The following is a 19,260-nucleotide window of genomic DNA, read 5'->3' on the forward strand; positions in this document are numbered from 1 at the left end:
AGATGAAGGGAAAGCAGTGGATGTATTGTTTCTTGACTTTAGCAAAGCTTTTGACACGGTGTCCCACAGTATTCTTGTCAGCAAGTTAAGGAAGTATGGGCTGGATGAATGCACTATAAGGTGGGTAGAAAGCTGGCTAGATTGTCGAGCTCAAAGGGTAGTGATCAATGGCTCCATGTCTAGTTGGCAGCCGGTATCAAGTGGAGTGCCCCAAGGGTCGGTCCTGGGGCCGGTTTTGTTCAATATCTTCATAAATGATCTGGAGGATGGTGTGGATTGCACTCTCAGCAAATTTGCGGATGATACTAAATTGGGAGGAGTGGTAGATACGCTGGAGGGCAGGGATAGGATACAGAGGGACCTAGACAAATTGGAGGATTGGGCCAAAAGAAATCTGATGAGGTTCAATAAGGATAAGTGCAGGGTCCTGCACTTAGGACGGAAGAACCCAATGCACAGCTACAGACTAGGGACCGAATGGCTAGGCAGCAGTTCTGCGGAAAAGGATCTAGGGGTGACAGTGGACAAGAAGCTGGATATGAGTCAGCAGTATGCCCTTGTTACCAAGAAGGCCAATGGCATTTTGGGATGTATAAGTAGGGGCATATCGAGCAAATCGAGGGACGTGATCGTTCCCCTCTATTTGACATTGGTGAGACCTCATCTGGAGTACTGTGTCCAGTTTTGGGCCCCACACTACAAGAAGGATGTGGATAAATTGGAGAGAGTCCAGCGAAGGGCAACAAAAATGATTAGGGGTATGGAACACATGACTTATGAGGAGAGGCTGAGGGAACTGGGATTGTTTAGTCTGCAGAAGAGAAGAATGAGGGGGGATTTGATAGCTGCTTCCAACTACCTGAGAGGTGGTTCCAGAGAGGATGGTTCTAGACTATTCTCAGTGGTAGAAGAGGACAGGACAAGGAGTAATGGTCTCAAGTTGCAGTGCGGGAGGTTTGGGTTGGATATTAGGAAAAACTTTTTCACTAGGAGGGTGGTGAAACACTGGAATGTGTTACCTAGGGAGGTGGTAGAATCTCCTTCCTTAGAAGTTTTTAAGGTCAGGCTTGACAAAGCCCTGGCTGGGATGATTTAGTTGGGGATTGGTCCTGCTTTGAGCAGGGGGTTGGACTAGATGACCTCCTGAGGTCCCTTCCAACCCTGATATTCTATGATTCTATGACTGGAAACATTTCACTGCAGGACGAGATGCAGAGATAAAGTTTCTTGACACCTTAAATGACTGCTCCTTGGAGCAACTAGTCCTGGAACCCACAAGAGGAGAGACAATTCTTGATTTAGTCAAAAGTGGTGCACAGGATCTGGTCCACGAGGTGAATATTGCTGGACCATTGGGTAATAGAGACCATAATATAATTAAATTTAACGTCCCCGTGGCAGGGAAAACACCACAGCAGCCCAGCACTGTAACAATTAATTTCAAAAAGAGTGAAGTGAGCTGTAGCTCACGAAAGCTTGTGCTCAAATAAATTGGTTAGTCTCTAAGGTGCCACAAGTACTCCTTTTCTTTATACAAAAATGAGTTGGTAGTTAAACAGAAATTAAAAGGTACAGTGCCAAAAGTGAAATCCCTGCAAGCTGCATGGAAACTTTTTAAAGACACCATAACAGAGGCTCAACTTAAATGTATACCCCAAAGAGAACCAAAAAAGTGCCACCGTGGCTAAACTACTAAGTAAAAGAATCAGTGAGACAAAAAGGCATCCTTTAAAAAGTGGAAGTTAAATCCTAGTGAAGAAAATAGAAAGGAGCATAAACTCTGGCAAATGAAGAGTAATAATATAATTAGGAAGGCCAAAAAAGAATTTGAAGAACAGCTAGCCAAAGACTCAAAAAGTAAGAGCAAATTTTTTTTTAAATACATCACAAATAGGAAAGCCTGCAAAACTATCAGTGGGGCCACTGGACAATCGAGATCCTAAAGGAACACTCAAGGATGATAAGGCCATTGCAGAGAAACTAAATGAATTCTTTGTGTCGGTCTTCATGACTGAGGATGTGAGGGAGAGATTCCCAAACCTGAGCCATTCTTTTCATGTGACAAATCTGAGGAACTGTCCCAGATTGAGGTGTCATTAGAGGAGGTTTTGGAATAAACTGATAAACTAAACAGCAATAAGTCACCAGGACCAGATGGTATTCACCCAAGAGTTCTGAAGGAACTGAAATGTGAAATTGCAGAACTACTAACTGTAGTTTGTAACCTGTCATTTAAATCAGCTTCTGTACCAAATTAGTGGAGGATAGCTAATCTTACGCCAATTTTTAAAAAGGGCTCCAAAGGTGATCCTGACACCTACAGGCTGGTAAGCCTGACTTCAGAAGTGGGCAAACTGGTTGAAACTATAGTAAAGAACAGTATTGTCAAACACACAAATTAACATGATTTGTTGGGGAAGAGTCAACATGGTTTTAGTAAAGGGAAATCATGCCTCACCAATCTACTACAATTCTTTGAAGGGGTCAACACGCATGTGGACGGGGGGATCAAGTGGATATAGTGTATTTAGATTTTCAGAAAGCCTTTGAAAAGGTCCCTCACCAAAGGCTCTTTAGCAAAGTAAGCTGTCATGGGATAAGAGGGAAGGTCCTCTCGTGGACTGGTAACTGGTTAAAAACTAGGAAACAAAGGGGATTCATCACATTCATAAATGATCTGGAAAAAGGGGTAAACAGTGAGGTGGCAAAATTTGCAGATGATACAAAACTACTCAAGATAGTTAAGTCCCAGGCAGACTGCGATGAGCTACAAAAGGACCTTACAAAACTGGGTGACTGGGCAACAAAATGGCAGATGAAATTCAATGTTGATAAATGGAGAGTAGTGCACATTGGAAAACATTTTAATCCCAACTATACATAGAAAATGACGGGGTCTAAATTAGCTGTTACCACTCAAAAAAGAGATCTTGGAGTCATTGTGGAGAGTTCTCTGAAAATATCCACTCAATGTGGAGCGGCAGTCAAAAAACCAAACAAAATATTGGCAAAAAGAAACTTGTGGCACCTTAGAGACTAACCAATTTATTTGAGCATAAGCTTTCGTGAGCTACAGCTCACTTCATCGGATGCATACTGTGGAAAGTTTAGAAGATCTTATTATATACACACAAAGCATGAAAAAATACCTCCTCCCACCCCACTCTCCTGCAGGTAATAGCTTATCTAAAGTGATCACTCTCCTTACAATGTGTATGATAATCAAGGTGGGCCATTTCCAGCACAAATCCAGGGTTTAACAAGAATGTCTGGGGCGGGGGGGGGGATAGGAAAAAACAAGGGGAAATAGGCTACCTTGCATAATGACTAAGCCACTCCCAGTCCCAAGCCTAAGTTAATTGTATCCAATTTGCAAATGAATTCCAATTCAGCAGTTTCTCGCTGGAGTCTGGATTTGAAGTTTTTTTGTTGTAAAATAGCGACTTTCATGTCTGTAATCGCGTGACCAGAGAGATTGAAGTGTTCTCCGACTGGTTTATGAATGTTATAATTCTTGATATCTGATTTGTGTCCATTTACTCTTTTACGTAGAGACTGTCCAGTTTGACCAATGTACATGGCAGAGGGGCATTGGTGGCACATATCACATTGGTGGATGTGCAGGTGAACCAGCCTCTGATAGTGTGGCTGATGTTATTAGGCCCTGTGATGGTGTCCCCTGAATAGATATGTGGGCACAGTTGGCAACGGGCTTTGTTGCAAGGATAGGTTCCTGGGTTAGTGGTTCTGTTGTGTGGTATGTGGTTGCTGGTGAGTATTTGCTTCAGGTTGGGGGGCTGTCAGTAGGCAAGGACTGGCTTGTCTCCCAAGATAAACGATGGTCACATAAACACCACCCTATACCGGAAACCTACTGACCGCTATTCCTACCTACATGCCTCCAGCTTTTACCCTGACCACACCACATGATCCATCGTCTACAGCCAAGCTCTGTGATACAACCGCATTTGCTCCAACCCCTCAGACAGAGACAGACACCTACAAGATCTCTATCAAGCATTCTTACAACTACAATACCCACCTGTGGAAGTGAACAAACAGATTGATAGAGCCAGAAGAGTTCCCAGAAGTCACCTACTACAGGACAGGCCTAACAAAGAAAATAACAGAATGCCACTAGCCGTCACCTTCAGCCCCCAACTAAAACCCCTCCAACGCATTATTAAGGATCTACAACCTATCCTGAAGGATGACCCAACACTCTCACAAATCTTGGGAGACAGGCCAGTCCTTGCCTACAGACAGCCCCCCCAACCTGAAGCAAATACTTACCAGCAACCACATACCACACAACAGAACCACTAACCCAGGAACCTATCCTTGCAACAAAGCCCGTTGCCAACTGCCCACATATCTATTCAGGGGACACCATCACAGGGCCTAATAACATCAGCCACACTATCAGAGGCTGGTTCACCTGCACATCCACCAATGTGATATATGCCAGCAATGCCCCTCTGCCATGTACATTGGTCAAACTGGACAGTCTCTACGTAAAAGAGTAAATGGACACAAATCAGATGTCAAGAATTATAACATTCATAAACCAGTCGGAGAACACTTCAATCTCTCTGGTCACGCGATTACAGACATGAAAGTCGCTATTTTACAACAAAAAAACTTCAAATCCAGACTCCAGCGAGAAACTGCTGAATTGGAATTCATTTGCAAATTGGATACAATTAACTTAGGCTTGGGACTGGGAGTGGCTTAGTCATTATGCAAGGTAGCCTATTTCCCCTTGTTTTTTCTTACCCCCCCCCCCCAGACGTTCTTGTTAAACCCTGGATTTGTGCTGGAAATGGCCCACCTTGATTATCATACACAATGTAAGGAGAGTGGTCACTTTGGATAAGCTATTACCATCAGGAGAGTGAGTTTGTGTGTGTGTGGGGGGGGGGGGGGGGGGGAGGTGAGAAAACCTGGATTTGTGTTGGAAATGGCCCAACTTGATTATCATACACATTGTAAGGAGAGTGATCACTTTAGATAAGCTATTACCAGCAGGAGAGTGGGGTGGGAGGAGGTATTTTTTCATGCTTTGTGTGTATATAATAAGATCTTCTAAACTTTCCATAGTATGCATCCGATGAAGTGAGCTGTAGCTCACGAAAGCTTATGCTCAAATAAATTGGTTAGTCTCTAAGGTGCCACAAGTACTCCTTTTCTTTTTGCAAATACAGACTAACATGGCTGTTACTCTGAAACCAAACAAAATATTGGGAATCATTAAGAAAGGGATAGATAATAAGACACAAAATATCATATTGCCTCTATATAAATCCATGGTATGCCCACATCTTGAATACTGTGTGAAGATGTGGTCCCCCATCTCAAAAAAAGATACATTAGAATTGGAAAAAGTTCAGAAAAGGGCAACAAAAATGATTGGGGTATGGAACAGCTTCCATATAAGGAGAGATTAATAAGACTGAGACTCTTCATCTTGGAAAAGAGACAACTAAAGGGGGGATATGACAGAGATCTATAAAATCATGACTGATGTAGAGAACGTAAATAAGGACATGTTATTTACTCCTTCTCATAACAGTAAAAGTAGGGGTCACCAGATGAAATTAATAGGCAGCAGGTTTAAAACAAACAAAAGGAGGTATTTTTTCACACAACGCACAGTCAGCCTGTGGAACTCCTTGCCAGACAATGTTGTGAAGACCAAGACTATAACAAGGTTCAAAAAAGAACTAGATAAGTTCATGGAGAATTGGTCCATCAATGGCTATTAGTCAGGATGGGCAGGAATGGTGTCCCTGGCCTCTGTTTGCCAGAAGCAGGGAATGGGCGACGGGATGGATCACTTGAGGATTACCTGTTCTCTTCATTCCCTCTGGGGCACCTGGCATTGGCCACTATCAGAAGACAGGATACTGGGTTAGATGGATCTTGGTCTGACCCAGTATGGCCTTATGTTCTTATCGCTGGGATTTATGGTCTGCTGCCATCCAATTTTTAAGTTCTCAGCTTTTTTGACTTTATGAATTACACCTGTTTGGTGTACAGCTGCAGTAAGGCACGTATCTATGCTGTATCAAGAGTCCTAGACCATTGGGATATCAAAGGTACTTCAACTAATTACCATCTTTACAGGACAACTACTTTGGAAGCAACAATTCATTGGTTGTAGGAGACAGGCTGAAGAGATGGTGGATTGCTTGGTCCAACTGCCACAGCTGCCAAAAATAAAATCTGAACATTTTCATTTCGTTCAAGGTTTTTTGGTGATTTTTTTGGCTTTCCATTCAAATGAAAACAACTTTTTTTTGTTTTTTCCCTCCCTTTCCCACAAACTTTTCTTTCCTCTGAAAAAGGGGTGGAGGTGGTGGGGAAATATAATGCAGGGGAGGGAAAGGACAGAAAGTTCCCAATGTGGGTTGTTTTTCATCCAAAATTTCAGCCAAACTGAAAATTTGCAGTGCAATGTTTTGTTTTGTTTGAAAAGTTATTTTTTGATAGAAAAATTGTTTAAAGGGAGAAAGTTTCTACTGGCCTATTAAAAATATCTAGTAAGTTCAGGTGGGAATCCTGTGGATGATGTCGATAAAAATAAACTTCTAAGAATAAAGGCAGACTTTTTTTTAAAAAAGAGACCACCGTGGTTCTCAGTGCTTTAGGCCAGTCTGCCTGGCTTTAGTGTCAACAGTGCATCCATGCTCTGCATACACATGGTCAGTACATGGACTGGGAAAGTCCAAAGGGCCCAATCCCATTGTTGCCAATTCTCATACAACTTTATCATTAGCCTCACTATATTTCAAAGCTCACAAGGTGGTTGGAGAGTCAGCATGTGTGGATCATAAAGGATTGTGTATTTGCTTGTGTGACAGTATCAGATTAAAATATGACCATGTAGATCATTGTTGCTACCACTGTTATATAATCACAACAAATCTTGTACAAAGTGTGTCAAGTAAGATGTAAATGGAAAAGTTACGATATACTTAATATGATTATCCTATTTGTATGCATGCATCATTTTGGTATCTGAAATTATGATTATTATCTATGTACCTGTCTTTCAAATGTGTTTGCTCATGTGGTAACACCCACAAGGTAGTTAGCCAGCGCATCATAAAGGACTATTCCAGCTGAATGGCCCATCAGGGTACACTTAACTCACAATGGACCACAATGGAAGATGCCCATCCACACCGGATGGACTTTCATGTGAATGTTTTAACTAGGGTATGGGTAATGGCCTGTACTATGACTAAGCAAAGCAGGCATGGACATGTGACTTGCCCATGTGATTCCAAACACCATCTTGTTACCTGTAATTTTCCACAAACTAGAACAATGGGTTTCCCTTCACTTGGCAGAAGCTATAAAAGTCTCTGGAAACATCTTCATTTGGCCTCTTTCCTGCTCAAACCTCTGCACTATGAACTTGTACTAATGGGAGCATTCTAACCAAGGGACTGAAGACCTTGCCATGATTTGGAAGCAACCAGAGACTTAACAAGCCCAGAGTTTATTCCATCACTGCTACAACTCTGATCCAAGAACCTGGCATTTATTGTTTGTATTTGATCCCTTTAACCAATTTTAGTTCTCACCTTTCTTTCTTTTTATAAATAAACCTTTAGATATTAGATACTAAAGGATTGGCAACAGCATAATTATTGGGTAAGATCCAAGTCACCTAAGTTACATATTGACCTGGGTACACGGCTGCTCCTTTGGGATCAGAAGAGTCCTTTGTTTGATGAAATTGGTTTTAAATAACCACTTATCATTAAGTCTACTGCTTTTGGTGGTGATACAAGGACTGGAATCCCTAAGGAGACTGCTTTTCTGTCTTCTTGTTAGCCAGTGTGGTGAAACAGAAGTTTACTTTTGTTGCTAGTCTGGTATATCTGATGGGAGAATAACCACCAGTTTTGGGGTGTGTCTGCCCTATTTCTCAGCAGTTTGTCCTGAATTTGGTATTCTCAGTTGTGACCCATGGAGACTGCTTGTCTAATCAACCTCGTCATCAGGCATAGCCAATGAAGGTATGTTTACATAAAAGGGAAGCAAAGCCATCAAGCTAACTCTGGGAGGAGGTAATGACTCAACTATCAATGTTAGAGGGAGGCTGTGCTCCCAGGAAGCTTTCCTGCTTCTTGAAACAGAGTCAAACTTTGAGAGATGCTTTTCAAAAGTGTACTGGACTATCCAGAGAGGGGCAATGAACCCCTAAATTATCTTTCACCTTAGAAGACAAGGGAAACAGGCCTCTGATAATTCTGTGGGAGGTTCTGATTGACAGACAGTCAGCCATGCTGGACTAAGAGTAATTGGTGAGGAAAAACATCTTAAAGACTGTGCCCTAATAGATTAAGTTTTAGACTTTTAGATGTGTGTTTTCCCTTTTATTTGCTTGTGTAAGGGGTTCGGCACTTGTCTCTTATGAGCACCCCCTTTCTTTGGCCAATATACCTGCAATCACAGTCTTTTTCATGGGGTGGCTCCCACTTCTTGCAGGCAGCCCCCCTGGTTGGTTGGGTGTGAGCCTGCTTTTGGTTTTAGTTCTTTCAATAGGGTGGCACTTGCCTCTCGTGAGTGCCCCGCGGATGATGGTTCTCTCGGCAGGTCTTCAGTGTCTTAGCCATCCAGCCAAGCCACATACCCTGTCCCTGCATCTGAGGTATACAGTCTTGAGTTCATATCACAGTTCTGGTATGGGGCCGTAGCTCTTAGGCTTCTTCCCAGAGGCACTGTCTTCTTCAACCACGCAGCCAGGGCCCATCTCGATACCCACAGGTGATATCCTTTCCAACAGCCCTCCCTGGGCTCAGTCTGCAACCAGACCAGCAGGTCCCATCTTGGTACCCTCATCTGGTCTGGCCAGATTCTGTGCTCAGTCCCCTGGGCTCAGCCTACATGCCCTGACCTTTTCATGGTCCTGCTGCTATTCTACCCAGCCAGCCAGGCACCTGATCTTTGGCAGCCTTCTCTGGGTTCAGTTCTGTCTGATGAGCTCTCTACAGTGAGCTGTCCGCGGTCCTGCTGCTCATCAGCCACCCAGGCACCCGATCCTCTCTGGTCGAGCTCCACACAGCAGCTGAATGGTTTCAGAGTAGTAGCCCTGTTAGTCTGTATCCGCAAAAAGAAAAGGAGGACTTGTGGCACCTTAGAGACTAACCAATTTATTTGAGCACAAGCTTTCGTGAGCTACAGCTCCCTTCATCGGATGAGTCTGATGAAGTGAGCTGTAGCTCACGAAAGCTCATGCTCAAATAAATTGGTTAGTCTCTAAGGTGCCACAAGTCCTCCTGTTCTTTTTACAGCAACTGAAGACTCTGCTCTGCTGCTTGCTTTTTATCTGGCCCTTCTGGCCCCTTATTGGTTGCTCCAGCAGCCCCTTTTGATCGGCCGCTCCTCTGCAGCCACTCTAGCCTGCCTAGAGGATATCTCGCTGCTCTCTTCTGGGGAAGGGTGACGCACTTAAAATGCTCTGCTGCTGTAGCTCCCTACCTGGATTCTCCCAGCCAGCAGACAAGCGGGCACTGAGTGACTGTGTGATACGCTGCAATGACTCCCCCTGGAAGGGGTCAGGAGATTCCCTTCCCTGCTCATGAGTCATCTGCAGTGGCGTGCGGCTCCGAGTTGGGGCCTGCTTCAAGGCGGAGTGGGACTCCCACTGGATTCTTGCAGTTCTTGAGTTCAGTCTAGTCTACTCTCTTGCACTGACTGATCTGTGCCATGCATAGGCACCGACTCCGTGGGTGCTCCGGGGCTGGAGCACCTGTGGGGAAAAATTAGTGGGTGCTCTGCACCCAATGGCAGCGAAGCTCCCCTCACCCCCCACCCCTCTTCTTCCTCCTCCTCCTCCCACCCGGAGCACGCCGCATCCCCAATCCTTCGCCTACCTCCCAGCACTCCTCCCCGGCCACCGCCAAACATCTGTTTGGTGGCGCGCTGGGAGGGAGAGGGAGGAGCAGGAACGCGGCACGATCAGGGGAAGAGGTGGGGCCAGGGTGGGGATTTGTGGAAGGAGTTGGAATAGGGGCAGGGAGGGGGCGGAGTTGGGGCAGGGACTTTGGGGAAGGGGTTGGAATGGGGGCGGGGCATGGGCAGGAAGAGGCAGGGCAGGGGTGGAGTCGGGGTGGGGCCGGAGGCTGACCGGGGTTGGGGGTCGAGCACCTAGGGGAAAGCAGGGAAGTCAACGCCTATGGTGCCATGCCTTTTGAATCTCTACCTCTGGGTGGCCCCCTGTGACCACAGCTGCTCCTTAACCCCCTGCTACCCTGTGTGGGTTCACACACCCCATCCCCCAGTGCAAGACCAATGGTGGGAGAATTACTTTGAAAAGGTGGATTGTAGTTGCAGCCAAAATCTATTTTAATAAAGGGAGATAGGGCTAATCAGACAGCACGATGAAGACACAGGAAGAAGTCTGGTCCAGTGGACAGGCCATTGAACTGGAACGCAGGACACCTGGATTCTCTTCCCCTGCCCCTGCAATATGAACCTGGGCAAGACGCTCCATCTCTCTATCCCTCTCTGTTTCCCCTCCTAGCCTTTGTCTGTCTTGACTATTTAGACTAAAACTTTTTTTGGGGGGGCGGGGGGAAGAGATGGTCTATTACTATGTATTTGTGTAGCCTCTGAAATATGCCATGGAATTTATTTTCCCCGACCAGTTATCCCCAGTCCTACTGGAGGTTAGACTCAGGCATGACATGGTATAGTGGAGGGCAGGTCATTGGAGCCATGCTAATAAAAAGGATTGATAATACCTAGCTCTTACACAGTGCTTTTCCTCAGCAGATGTCAAAGCACTTTACAAAGGAAATTAGTATCATTATCCCCATTTTACAGAGGGGGAAACCGAGGCACAGAGCAGCATCACCACTTACTCAGGGTCACCCAGAAGGCTAGTGGCAGAGCTGGAACCAGAACCCCATATAGCCTGAGTCCCAATCCAGAGCGCTATTCACTAGGCCACACCACCTCTCTACCACTCACTCTTGCAAAAGGCTGAGCAATCTCAACTCCCAAGTGGGGGAAGCTCAGCACCTCTCCGAAGTGCTTAGCACTTTCCAGGATTGGGCCCTAAAGCGAACACAATTGCAACGCTATTCTCTGCCTTCCTAGGTGTGGATATTCTGTGATCTTCCCATAGCTGCCGCCTGTATCAACGACAGCAACTCGGACTATCACTGCACAACCAGAGCGGATCACTAGAGCTACGAAGGCCCCACTTTTATGCAATCGCTTTACAGAGTCACACTTGATTTTTACTGCTGTGATTCCGATAGCAGAAAAGTAGCTTTACAAGTTGGGGCAGTAGAAAGACGGGTGGTGGTGGCTGGGGGGGCGGGAGGTGGTCTTGGGGCCTGATATTCAGAAATGCGGAGCACCTACAACCCCAGCTGATGTCCGTGAGGACCTCTGTCCTGAATGAATCTCAGCAGCCACATGCAGCTTAGGGCTTGTCAACATGGATGATAGGGGTGTGAATTGCAGCATGCTCCAAAGTGTTGGGTTGTAACTGCCCTCTGCAGACCCTGCTAGCCCACACGAAAAAGTACTTCGCTTGCATGAACTTAAACTCGGTACGTGTTCGTTTGAGCTAGCAGGGCCTGCACGGGGCAGTTACAGTGCCACACTGGAGTGTATGCTGCAGCTCACCCCAGAGACATGGCGACAAGCTCTTCCTCCATCTGTGCACAGTATGGAGGCCCCCAATTGTGGGGCTGGGGGCGGGGGGAGGTGTAGCTCAGTGGTTTGAGCATTGGCCTGCTAAACCCAGGGTTGTGAGTTCAATCTTTGAGGGGGCCGTTTAGGGATCGGGGGCAAAAATTGGGGATTGGTCCTGCTTTGAGCAGGGGGTTGGACTAGATGACCTCCTGAGGTCCCTTCCAACCCTGATATTCTATGAATTCCCAAGCTTTGAATCTGCTGCCATCTTATGGCCATTTCCAGTATTAAAGTTGCAATATACTTAGGATTAACTATTATTATATTTTTTGCAGTAGTACCTATAAACTCCAATTACGATCAGGGGCCCGCAAATGTGCTAGATGCTGTACAAACATCACACATACAAACACGGAGCTTATGGTTGTAATAGACAAGACAGAGTGAAGGAAAGAAAGGGTTATTACCCCATTTTACAGATGGGAAACAGAGATGCTTTGCAAAATCCCACTAGGTGCCTGTCTGCATTTTTAGGCACCTACATACCTTTAAAAATCCAGCCTGAGGGGTCCAGGGCCAGCAACATCTAGTGGACTGATTGTAGGACTGGGAGATTTCTTCTTATGTGGCATCTCCATTCCTGGAGATTTGCAACCATGGTAGCTCATTCTACAGCTGTCTGCTAATCTCGCTGGGAATAAACAGTTTTTGATCCACCCAGGATACCACATCCAAGATCTTTTTCTGCCTCTTGTTCTTCTGCCTGCCAGTTTTCCCTTCCAGCATCTGTAAACATTCATCACCCGTGAACGTCTTAAAAAGTGCCCTGCAAATTGAATCTAGTGGACTGTGTGCTTCAGTTTCTCCATTTTACAGAAGGGATAACAACACCTGCCTAATTAGGATGCTGTGGGAATTAGTTTGTGGCTTCTCAAGCCTAATCCTCCTTTCAGCTACACACAAATTGCATTAACCCAGGGCTGGGTCCCAGGACCCCATGGGAGGGGAGGGTCTGAGAGTGAACCCTGTCGCTTTGCCGTGTAGACCCAGCACCACTAGATTCGTGCTCTAGGAGTCTGCCAAAAGTATTCCACAATCCCACAGGCTGGCTTTCTTTGTCCTCTGGACAGTCAGGTTCAGTGGACAGCCAAGTTTTCCCACATGGCACCACAAATAAAGAGCTAAAGCAGCCTCATTTTGGAAGGGCATTGGGAAGACTGGGATATCGGTGGTTGGACTCAGGCCTGCATTAACACAGTGTAGACACTGAAGCCCCAAGTTGGGATCTAAAGTTCAACAATTCTTAACCTGGGGTTACAAATTAGTGTAGACACTCAAGCCTAGGTTAACAAGCGCAGGATCTGCTTACTTGTGTACGATTAACCCTGGGCTTAAATCGCAATGTAGACATACCTCAGATGTCAATTTCAGGGAACAGTGACCATGCCAGCCGCTCTGAAAATGGGCTTTTAAAATGGATCCTCCCACACCCAGCCCACTACAAATGAGGTAGATACAGTCAGGTGGTGCTGTGCACTTTCGGAATTGTTTAATCACGAGAAGACAGAGCACCTTACAGCAGAGGTGCCTTCAGTTAGAAAGAAGAGAGAGGTTCAACACAGCCGATACTCATTAGTCCCCTTTGCTTGCTGGTAATCTCAGTAGAGAGTCCAAGGACTGAGGGAGCCCGGGGGACTGAACTTCCCTCAGTGGCTTATCCATCCAGGTCAGGATAAGGCAGGCTGGGATGTGGCCAGAGTTTGCCCCGTTGTTGCCTGAGATGCACTTGTCCTGTCTGGCACCTTACACCAGCGATATATTGACTTGAAGGTTTCAATTTCGGCTCACCAAAAAACAGAATTTCCATCCTGTGGGGAGGGATAGCTCAGCGGTTTGAGCATTAGCCTGCTAAACCCAGGGTTGTGAGCTCAATCCTTGAGGGGGCCATTTAGGGATCTGGGGCAAAAATTGGGGATTGGTCCTGCTTTGAGCAGGGGGTTGAACGAGATGTTCTCCTGAGGTCCCTTCCAACCCTGATATTCTATGATCCTGAGATTTCTGAAATTTGGTTTTTGTCCCAAATCAGGACGAGAAGCCAAAATCTCAGAATTTTAGAAAGTAATCAAAATGTTTCATAACGTCAAATGGCCAACACAAGACAGGGTCACACTGTAGAGCACAGAAAAGATTAAGGGCAGATCATTTCACTGCAACATCTCCATCCTTGGCCATTGAGCCAAGTAAGTAAGTAAAGTCCATTTATTCATGTCTGAATTTTGGTGACATCATAGCATAGTTTTCAGAACCCTTCTCCATCCATTGCTAGCTTCAAGCATTCCTCAGCTGACCTCCCAGTGATCTGCTGCACACCATCTATCTGTCTCCTTGCTGCTTGTCTCCTGCTACAATGACCCACCACCATTTCTGCCATGTTCACTTTCTCAAGGTTATTTCCATCTCCACGCCTGATGTGACCAAAGTACATAAGTTTATGCCTGTTGATTTCCAACAGCAGGGTCTGCTTCTCCAAAAATATTTCTAACGTAGTGTCGTGGGGTGCTCCACTCACCACTGTGCTGGGGCCTCCTCCTGGTCACTTTGGGATAAAAGTTTTCAAGACTAATGCCCCCTTCCACTGTTTGCATGCCATCGCTCTGACTCTGGTCTGCAGCTCCTCTTTCTCCAGGACCCACAGCATCCTCTTTGTGACTTAGACCTCTGGCTAGGTCACTCAGTGTTCCCCCTTCCAGGGTTCAGTCCATCAACTATCCTAGGCAGTCTGCCCATTTGCTGCCCTGGTGCTACTCCCTCAGTGTCTGGTAGGGGAACCCGGACCTGCGCTCTACTCTGGATTCTAGTCCATGGACCCTCAGCTCAGCAACTCTGGGCTTCCTCTCTCTGCCCTCACTGCTCCTTTCCTGGACTGCTTTGTACTCTCTGGTTCGTACCAGCTCCAAGAACCCTCTTCCCAAGGAGTAACTGCTGCCTGCCTTCCTGCAGCCTTTCCAAGCAGCCCCAAAACACTCCTCCCAGGGAATGACTGCCCTTTCTCAGCAACACTCCAGTCTGTAGCCCACTACCTGGCTTTATAGGCCCTGTCTGTTCCTGCAGAGGTAAGTCTCTCTCCAACCAGTTGCCTCCAGCCTAAAGCTCCTCAGTTTGCAGCCTAATTAGCTGATTGGGCCCACTTGGCCCAACTCAGCTCTTGCAGGGCTAGCGTGGGGAGCTCACCCCATCACACGTAGGTATTCATCTTATTTTCCATCAGGAGATATGCAAGAGTCCTCACCAGCACCACATCTCAAAAGCTTCCATTTTCTTATCAGCAGCATGGATTTCCCACAGGTCGCATCCATACGTCACTGTGGAAAAATAATGAGCCTTGTACCAGTTGAACGTTTGTACATTTTGAGATGCCACAGTTTTCCCAGACTTTCCTAAGGGAGTCTATGGCTGATCGAGCCATCCCTAGTCTTCTTCCAATTTCTGTGGAAGAGCCTCCTTGGGTGGATATGTATGATCTCAGATAATTGAATTCATCTACAACTTGCCTATTAATCATGGAGTCTGCTTGCATCCTTTCTTTGTTTTCTGTGTCAACATGCATGTGGTTCATTTTTGCCACGGTCACAGATAGTCCATTTCCTCAGTCACTATTTTTTAGTTGCATTTCATTTGCATTGCATTCGTTGCATTTCATTTGCATTGCATTTCATTGGCGGTTGTAGCAAAGGAGCATCATTGTCATCAGCGTATCTGAGGTCAGGTAAGAGGTGTCCACCAATGGAAATCCCAGCTCCTTCCCTTTTGTCAAAACCTTCCAGGTCTCTTAATCAATTCTACATACTGGTTCCCCGCTGGTAACACCATACTTACATATGGATCAGTGCTCTGAAGTGGGTCAGAGAATGCTTTGCCTTACCTACCAGGCTCATGAGTCTAGCGCACATGTTTAGGGTCAAACTGATCATCAAGCATTTGCACTGCAACCAACAGAAAAAAAAGAGTCTCACACACAATGCCAGCAATGCCCCTCTGCCATGTACATTCTCCGGTTTGATCAGTCTCTACGCAAAAGAATAAATGGACATAAATCTGACATCAGGAATCATAACACACAAAATCCGATAGGAGAACACTTCAACCTCCCTGGCCACCCAGTAACAGATTTAAAGGTGGCAATTTTGCAACGGAAAAGCTTCAAAAACAGACACCAACGAGAAACTGTTGAGCTTGAATTAATATGCAAACTAGATACCATTAACTTGGGTGTGAATAGAGACTGGGAGTGGCTGGGTCATTACACGTATTGAATCTATTTCCCCGTGTTAAGTATCCTCACACCTTCTTGGTCAACTGTCTAAATGGGTCATCTTGGTTATCACTACAAAGGTTTTTTTTCTCCTGCTGATTATTGCTCATTTTAATTAATTAGCCTCTTACTCCACCTTTTCATGTTCTCTGTATGTATATATAAATATATCTTCTTACTATATGTTCCATTCTATGGATCCGATGAAGTGGGCTGTAGCCCAGGAAAGCTTACGCTCTAATAAATTTGTTAGTCTCTAAGATGCCACAAGTCCGCCTGTTCTTTTCACACACAGAGCAAGGCTTGGAACCTAAATCCTTCGGCTCTAAGGGTCAGCTCCTCAATCTGCGTGCGTAGATACAGCTCCATCGAGGCCAATGGCTGATTGCTATTGCACAAAAGGAAAACTATAAATGCCCCAGCCTCTCTGTAGGCTGGCCACTAGATGGCAACATCACTTACAAAAAGCCAGTACGTTAGAGCCTTACCTGAGAGGTGCAAAGAAGTCTGGAATTTGCCCATGACAAAAGCAAGCACATCTCTGGATGGGCCTTCTGCAGGGATTGAATGCGACCGTATGCTTTTCTGTGCTGCTTGTTTCTGGCTGGGATTGCAAGCAGAAATGCTGCACGAAATGTTATTTAAGAGAGATCTGCAGACACCAGAGGCTCAGATGGGTCGAGTCAGCATGCAAACTTTTGGGTGTTAGCCCGGACCAAATCGCTGATTTGCTCATTGCTCGTTTCAACCTGGGATACAATTTAACAATCCTTTGTCTCTGCAAAATCATTGCATGAAACTCAGCCTGCCAGATTAATGAGGCTCCAAACTTTCAACCTAATTGGAGCTGCCTGGCCCAAACCTAAATTACACGAGCCTTTAAAAGGCCTTCTCACCTCCTGAGCACCCTCCTTGCAGCTGAGTGTGGCTCTGCTGTGGCCTGCCTCAGTTTCCCATTCCATGAGGTCACTTTAACAGCCCAGTCAAGGAGAAGCTGAGCATTATTTTATAGCAGTATATCTGAGTGGTGCCCTCATCTTGATTAGAGCGTCTCCAGTTTGCTCTCAGTCAAACTAATCTCTCCCTCTGAATAAAACAAGTTGTCATTTTCCAACCTGTCTCTGGCCCCTATTCAGAACACAAGCCAACACAGCTCACACTCTGGGGCTGGGTGTGTGATAGAGAACGCGGTCTGACCTGAATCCAAATCATTCCACACTTCAATAAGACAGAATTCATCTACCTTCTTTGATTTCTCTCCCAAGAGCTTTTCTGATCAGAAGATCGCCCATGGAAGAAGGAAGATCAGGGAATGCTTCACAGACGGCCAGTCGCGATGGCATCCTGATGAGAAGCTGCTGCTGAAGTGAAGTGACTTGAACAGCCATGGCTCTAAAAGCAAGTGGAGAACAGGGTGACCTATATAGGCCTGTTACTTGCACAGAGCAGGGAGATTTGCCCTTGTAAAATGCAAATTCTAAGGCAGAAGCTTGGCAGAGGTCTGGCTCCCCTGGAGAGGTGGATACAGTTGTAGCGTCCTTTGATTTTTGAGACTGAAGCTTGTTGGGGGAGCGGGTGTCGTAATTATTATTTGTACCCCAGTAGCACCTATAGGCCCCAACTGAGATCAGGGGGCTGTGCCAGGCATTGTAGGTATCCGTAGTAAGAGACAATCCCTTGTCTAGAAGCTCTGCAACCTACATAGACTAGTCTGACAGTCTCTGAAATGGGGTTAAAGGTCCCTGTGTGGGGGGAAAAGTCAATTTCAGGTGGTAGGTCATAGATTTTGCTGCCAACGTTCGATCCTGTTTTTTCTCAAGACAAATGCACATGTAACTCACTGGTGAGTGTGTGCTACAGGGACCCTCTGTGCTGCTCCACGACAGTATGAGGTTTTTACAATCCCAGGCTAAAGAGAGTTGGCTCTTCAGCTCAATCTATTGCAGTTCCTGCTTCAAGGTCCCTGGTTCAGTCCCCAGTATGTCAGCCGAGAGGGTGGCTGTCACGCCACCCAGAGAGAAGAGAAAATGCAGCTTCTGTCTGTTAGCCATCCTGGATTTAACTCACCCACTCTCTGGGAAACACCAGGCTTAAATATTCTGACTTCTCTCGGGCCCGTCTGGGAGGGATAAGTTCTTGTTTTGCAACTGAGAGCTAGCTTGTTGGAACTTGTTTTTAATTTGCCAGGCTGGACTGAGCAAAGCGCTCCAAGGTTAGATCTGTCCTGGCTGGCTAAGCTGGACTTTTAAGGCTTGTTGTCTTCGGCTACAGCGCTGTCCCGCTGTAATGCTTACAGCGAAGGTAACGACGTCTCCCAGGGGTGTGGATTTTTCGCATCCCTGAGCCAAAGTAGTTATACTGATATAGGTCTGTAGACCTGGCCTTAGAGGAAAAGGGGGAGGAGGCCATTGAGACTGGAGGAAGGCAATAGCAGGTACCACAGGTTTGGGTTTCAGGGGTTACCCCAGAGGGGAGAGACAGGTGGCAATTTGGACTGGCTCTCTCTATATCTGATCTAAGTCAGAACATCTTTCAGAATGAGGGAAAAGGTGGCCCAACAGTGTGGGGGTAAAGCCCTGGCACGAGGCTGGGGGTGACCATAGTGTATCTCCCAGTCCTCCTGCCATGCCCAAAGCTTGGCCACTGCTCCTGGGAAGCGTCCAAAAGAAGTGGAAAACCTGCCTCACCATCAAAACCTCCCCTCCCGTTTATTACCCTCACTCATCACATCTCAGGGGAGATTGGCAGCTCTGGGAAGCAGGGGCCAGGTATTTCTATTTGTTTCAGTAAAATGCCTACATAACTTACGCTTTTGGGCCAACAACAGGGCTGGAACCTGAGCACCAGCCTTTATCCTTTGAGCTAAAGGACTAAGCTTGTTGAGGGGAAGCAGTTAACAGACTCAGCCCTCTTATGCAGGCTAGCCACTAAAGTGGGAGGCAGACCCCGGCGTGGGCTATACGTTGTTCACTTTTGGGTGCTGTAAAAACAACACCCGCTGCTACTGTTTGAACAAAAAGAGAGTTTGCCTAGTGCCCTGTGCTCCTGGGTGAAGGATGCTCGAATAAACACTGTCAATGTCAGTCAATGGCCGAGTACCCACACACACAAACGTGTCCTGTAAAGGAAACCATGACGTGAGCAGCGTTAGTTTCAGCTCAGAGCAAAGTTCTGGGTCTCAGTTCCTTAAAATCAGGGAGCCTAACACGGATCTGATGAAACAACCTTCGCTGTTGTGTAGTGATGCATTAGCAGCCATCATTAAATTGTCTAGTCCGCCCACA

At 46.2% G+C, this 19,260-nt stretch overlaps 1 protein-coding gene across 1 annotated transcript in view; it reads right to left on the reverse strand.

The window, feature by feature from the left end:
- Positions 1-17,368, reverse strand: part of DDRGK1 (DDRGK domain containing 1) — a 99,649-nt gene extending 82,281 nt beyond the window's left edge. The window contains exon 1 of the mRNA XM_075128138.1: positions 17,220-17,368. Coding sequence (XP_074984239.1) covers positions 17,220-17,364 — 145 coding nt within the window. The 5' untranslated portion in view covers positions 17,365-17,368. The remainder of the gene's footprint in view (positions 1-17,219) is intronic.
- Positions 17,369-19,260: the final 1,892 nt, after the last annotated feature.

This window comes from Caretta caretta, chromosome 4, assembly GCF_965140235.1.
Source record: "Caretta caretta isolate rCarCar2 chromosome 4, rCarCar1.hap1, whole genome shotgun sequence".
Classification (NCBI taxonomy): domain Eukaryota; kingdom Metazoa; phylum Chordata; order Testudines; family Cheloniidae; genus Caretta; species Caretta caretta.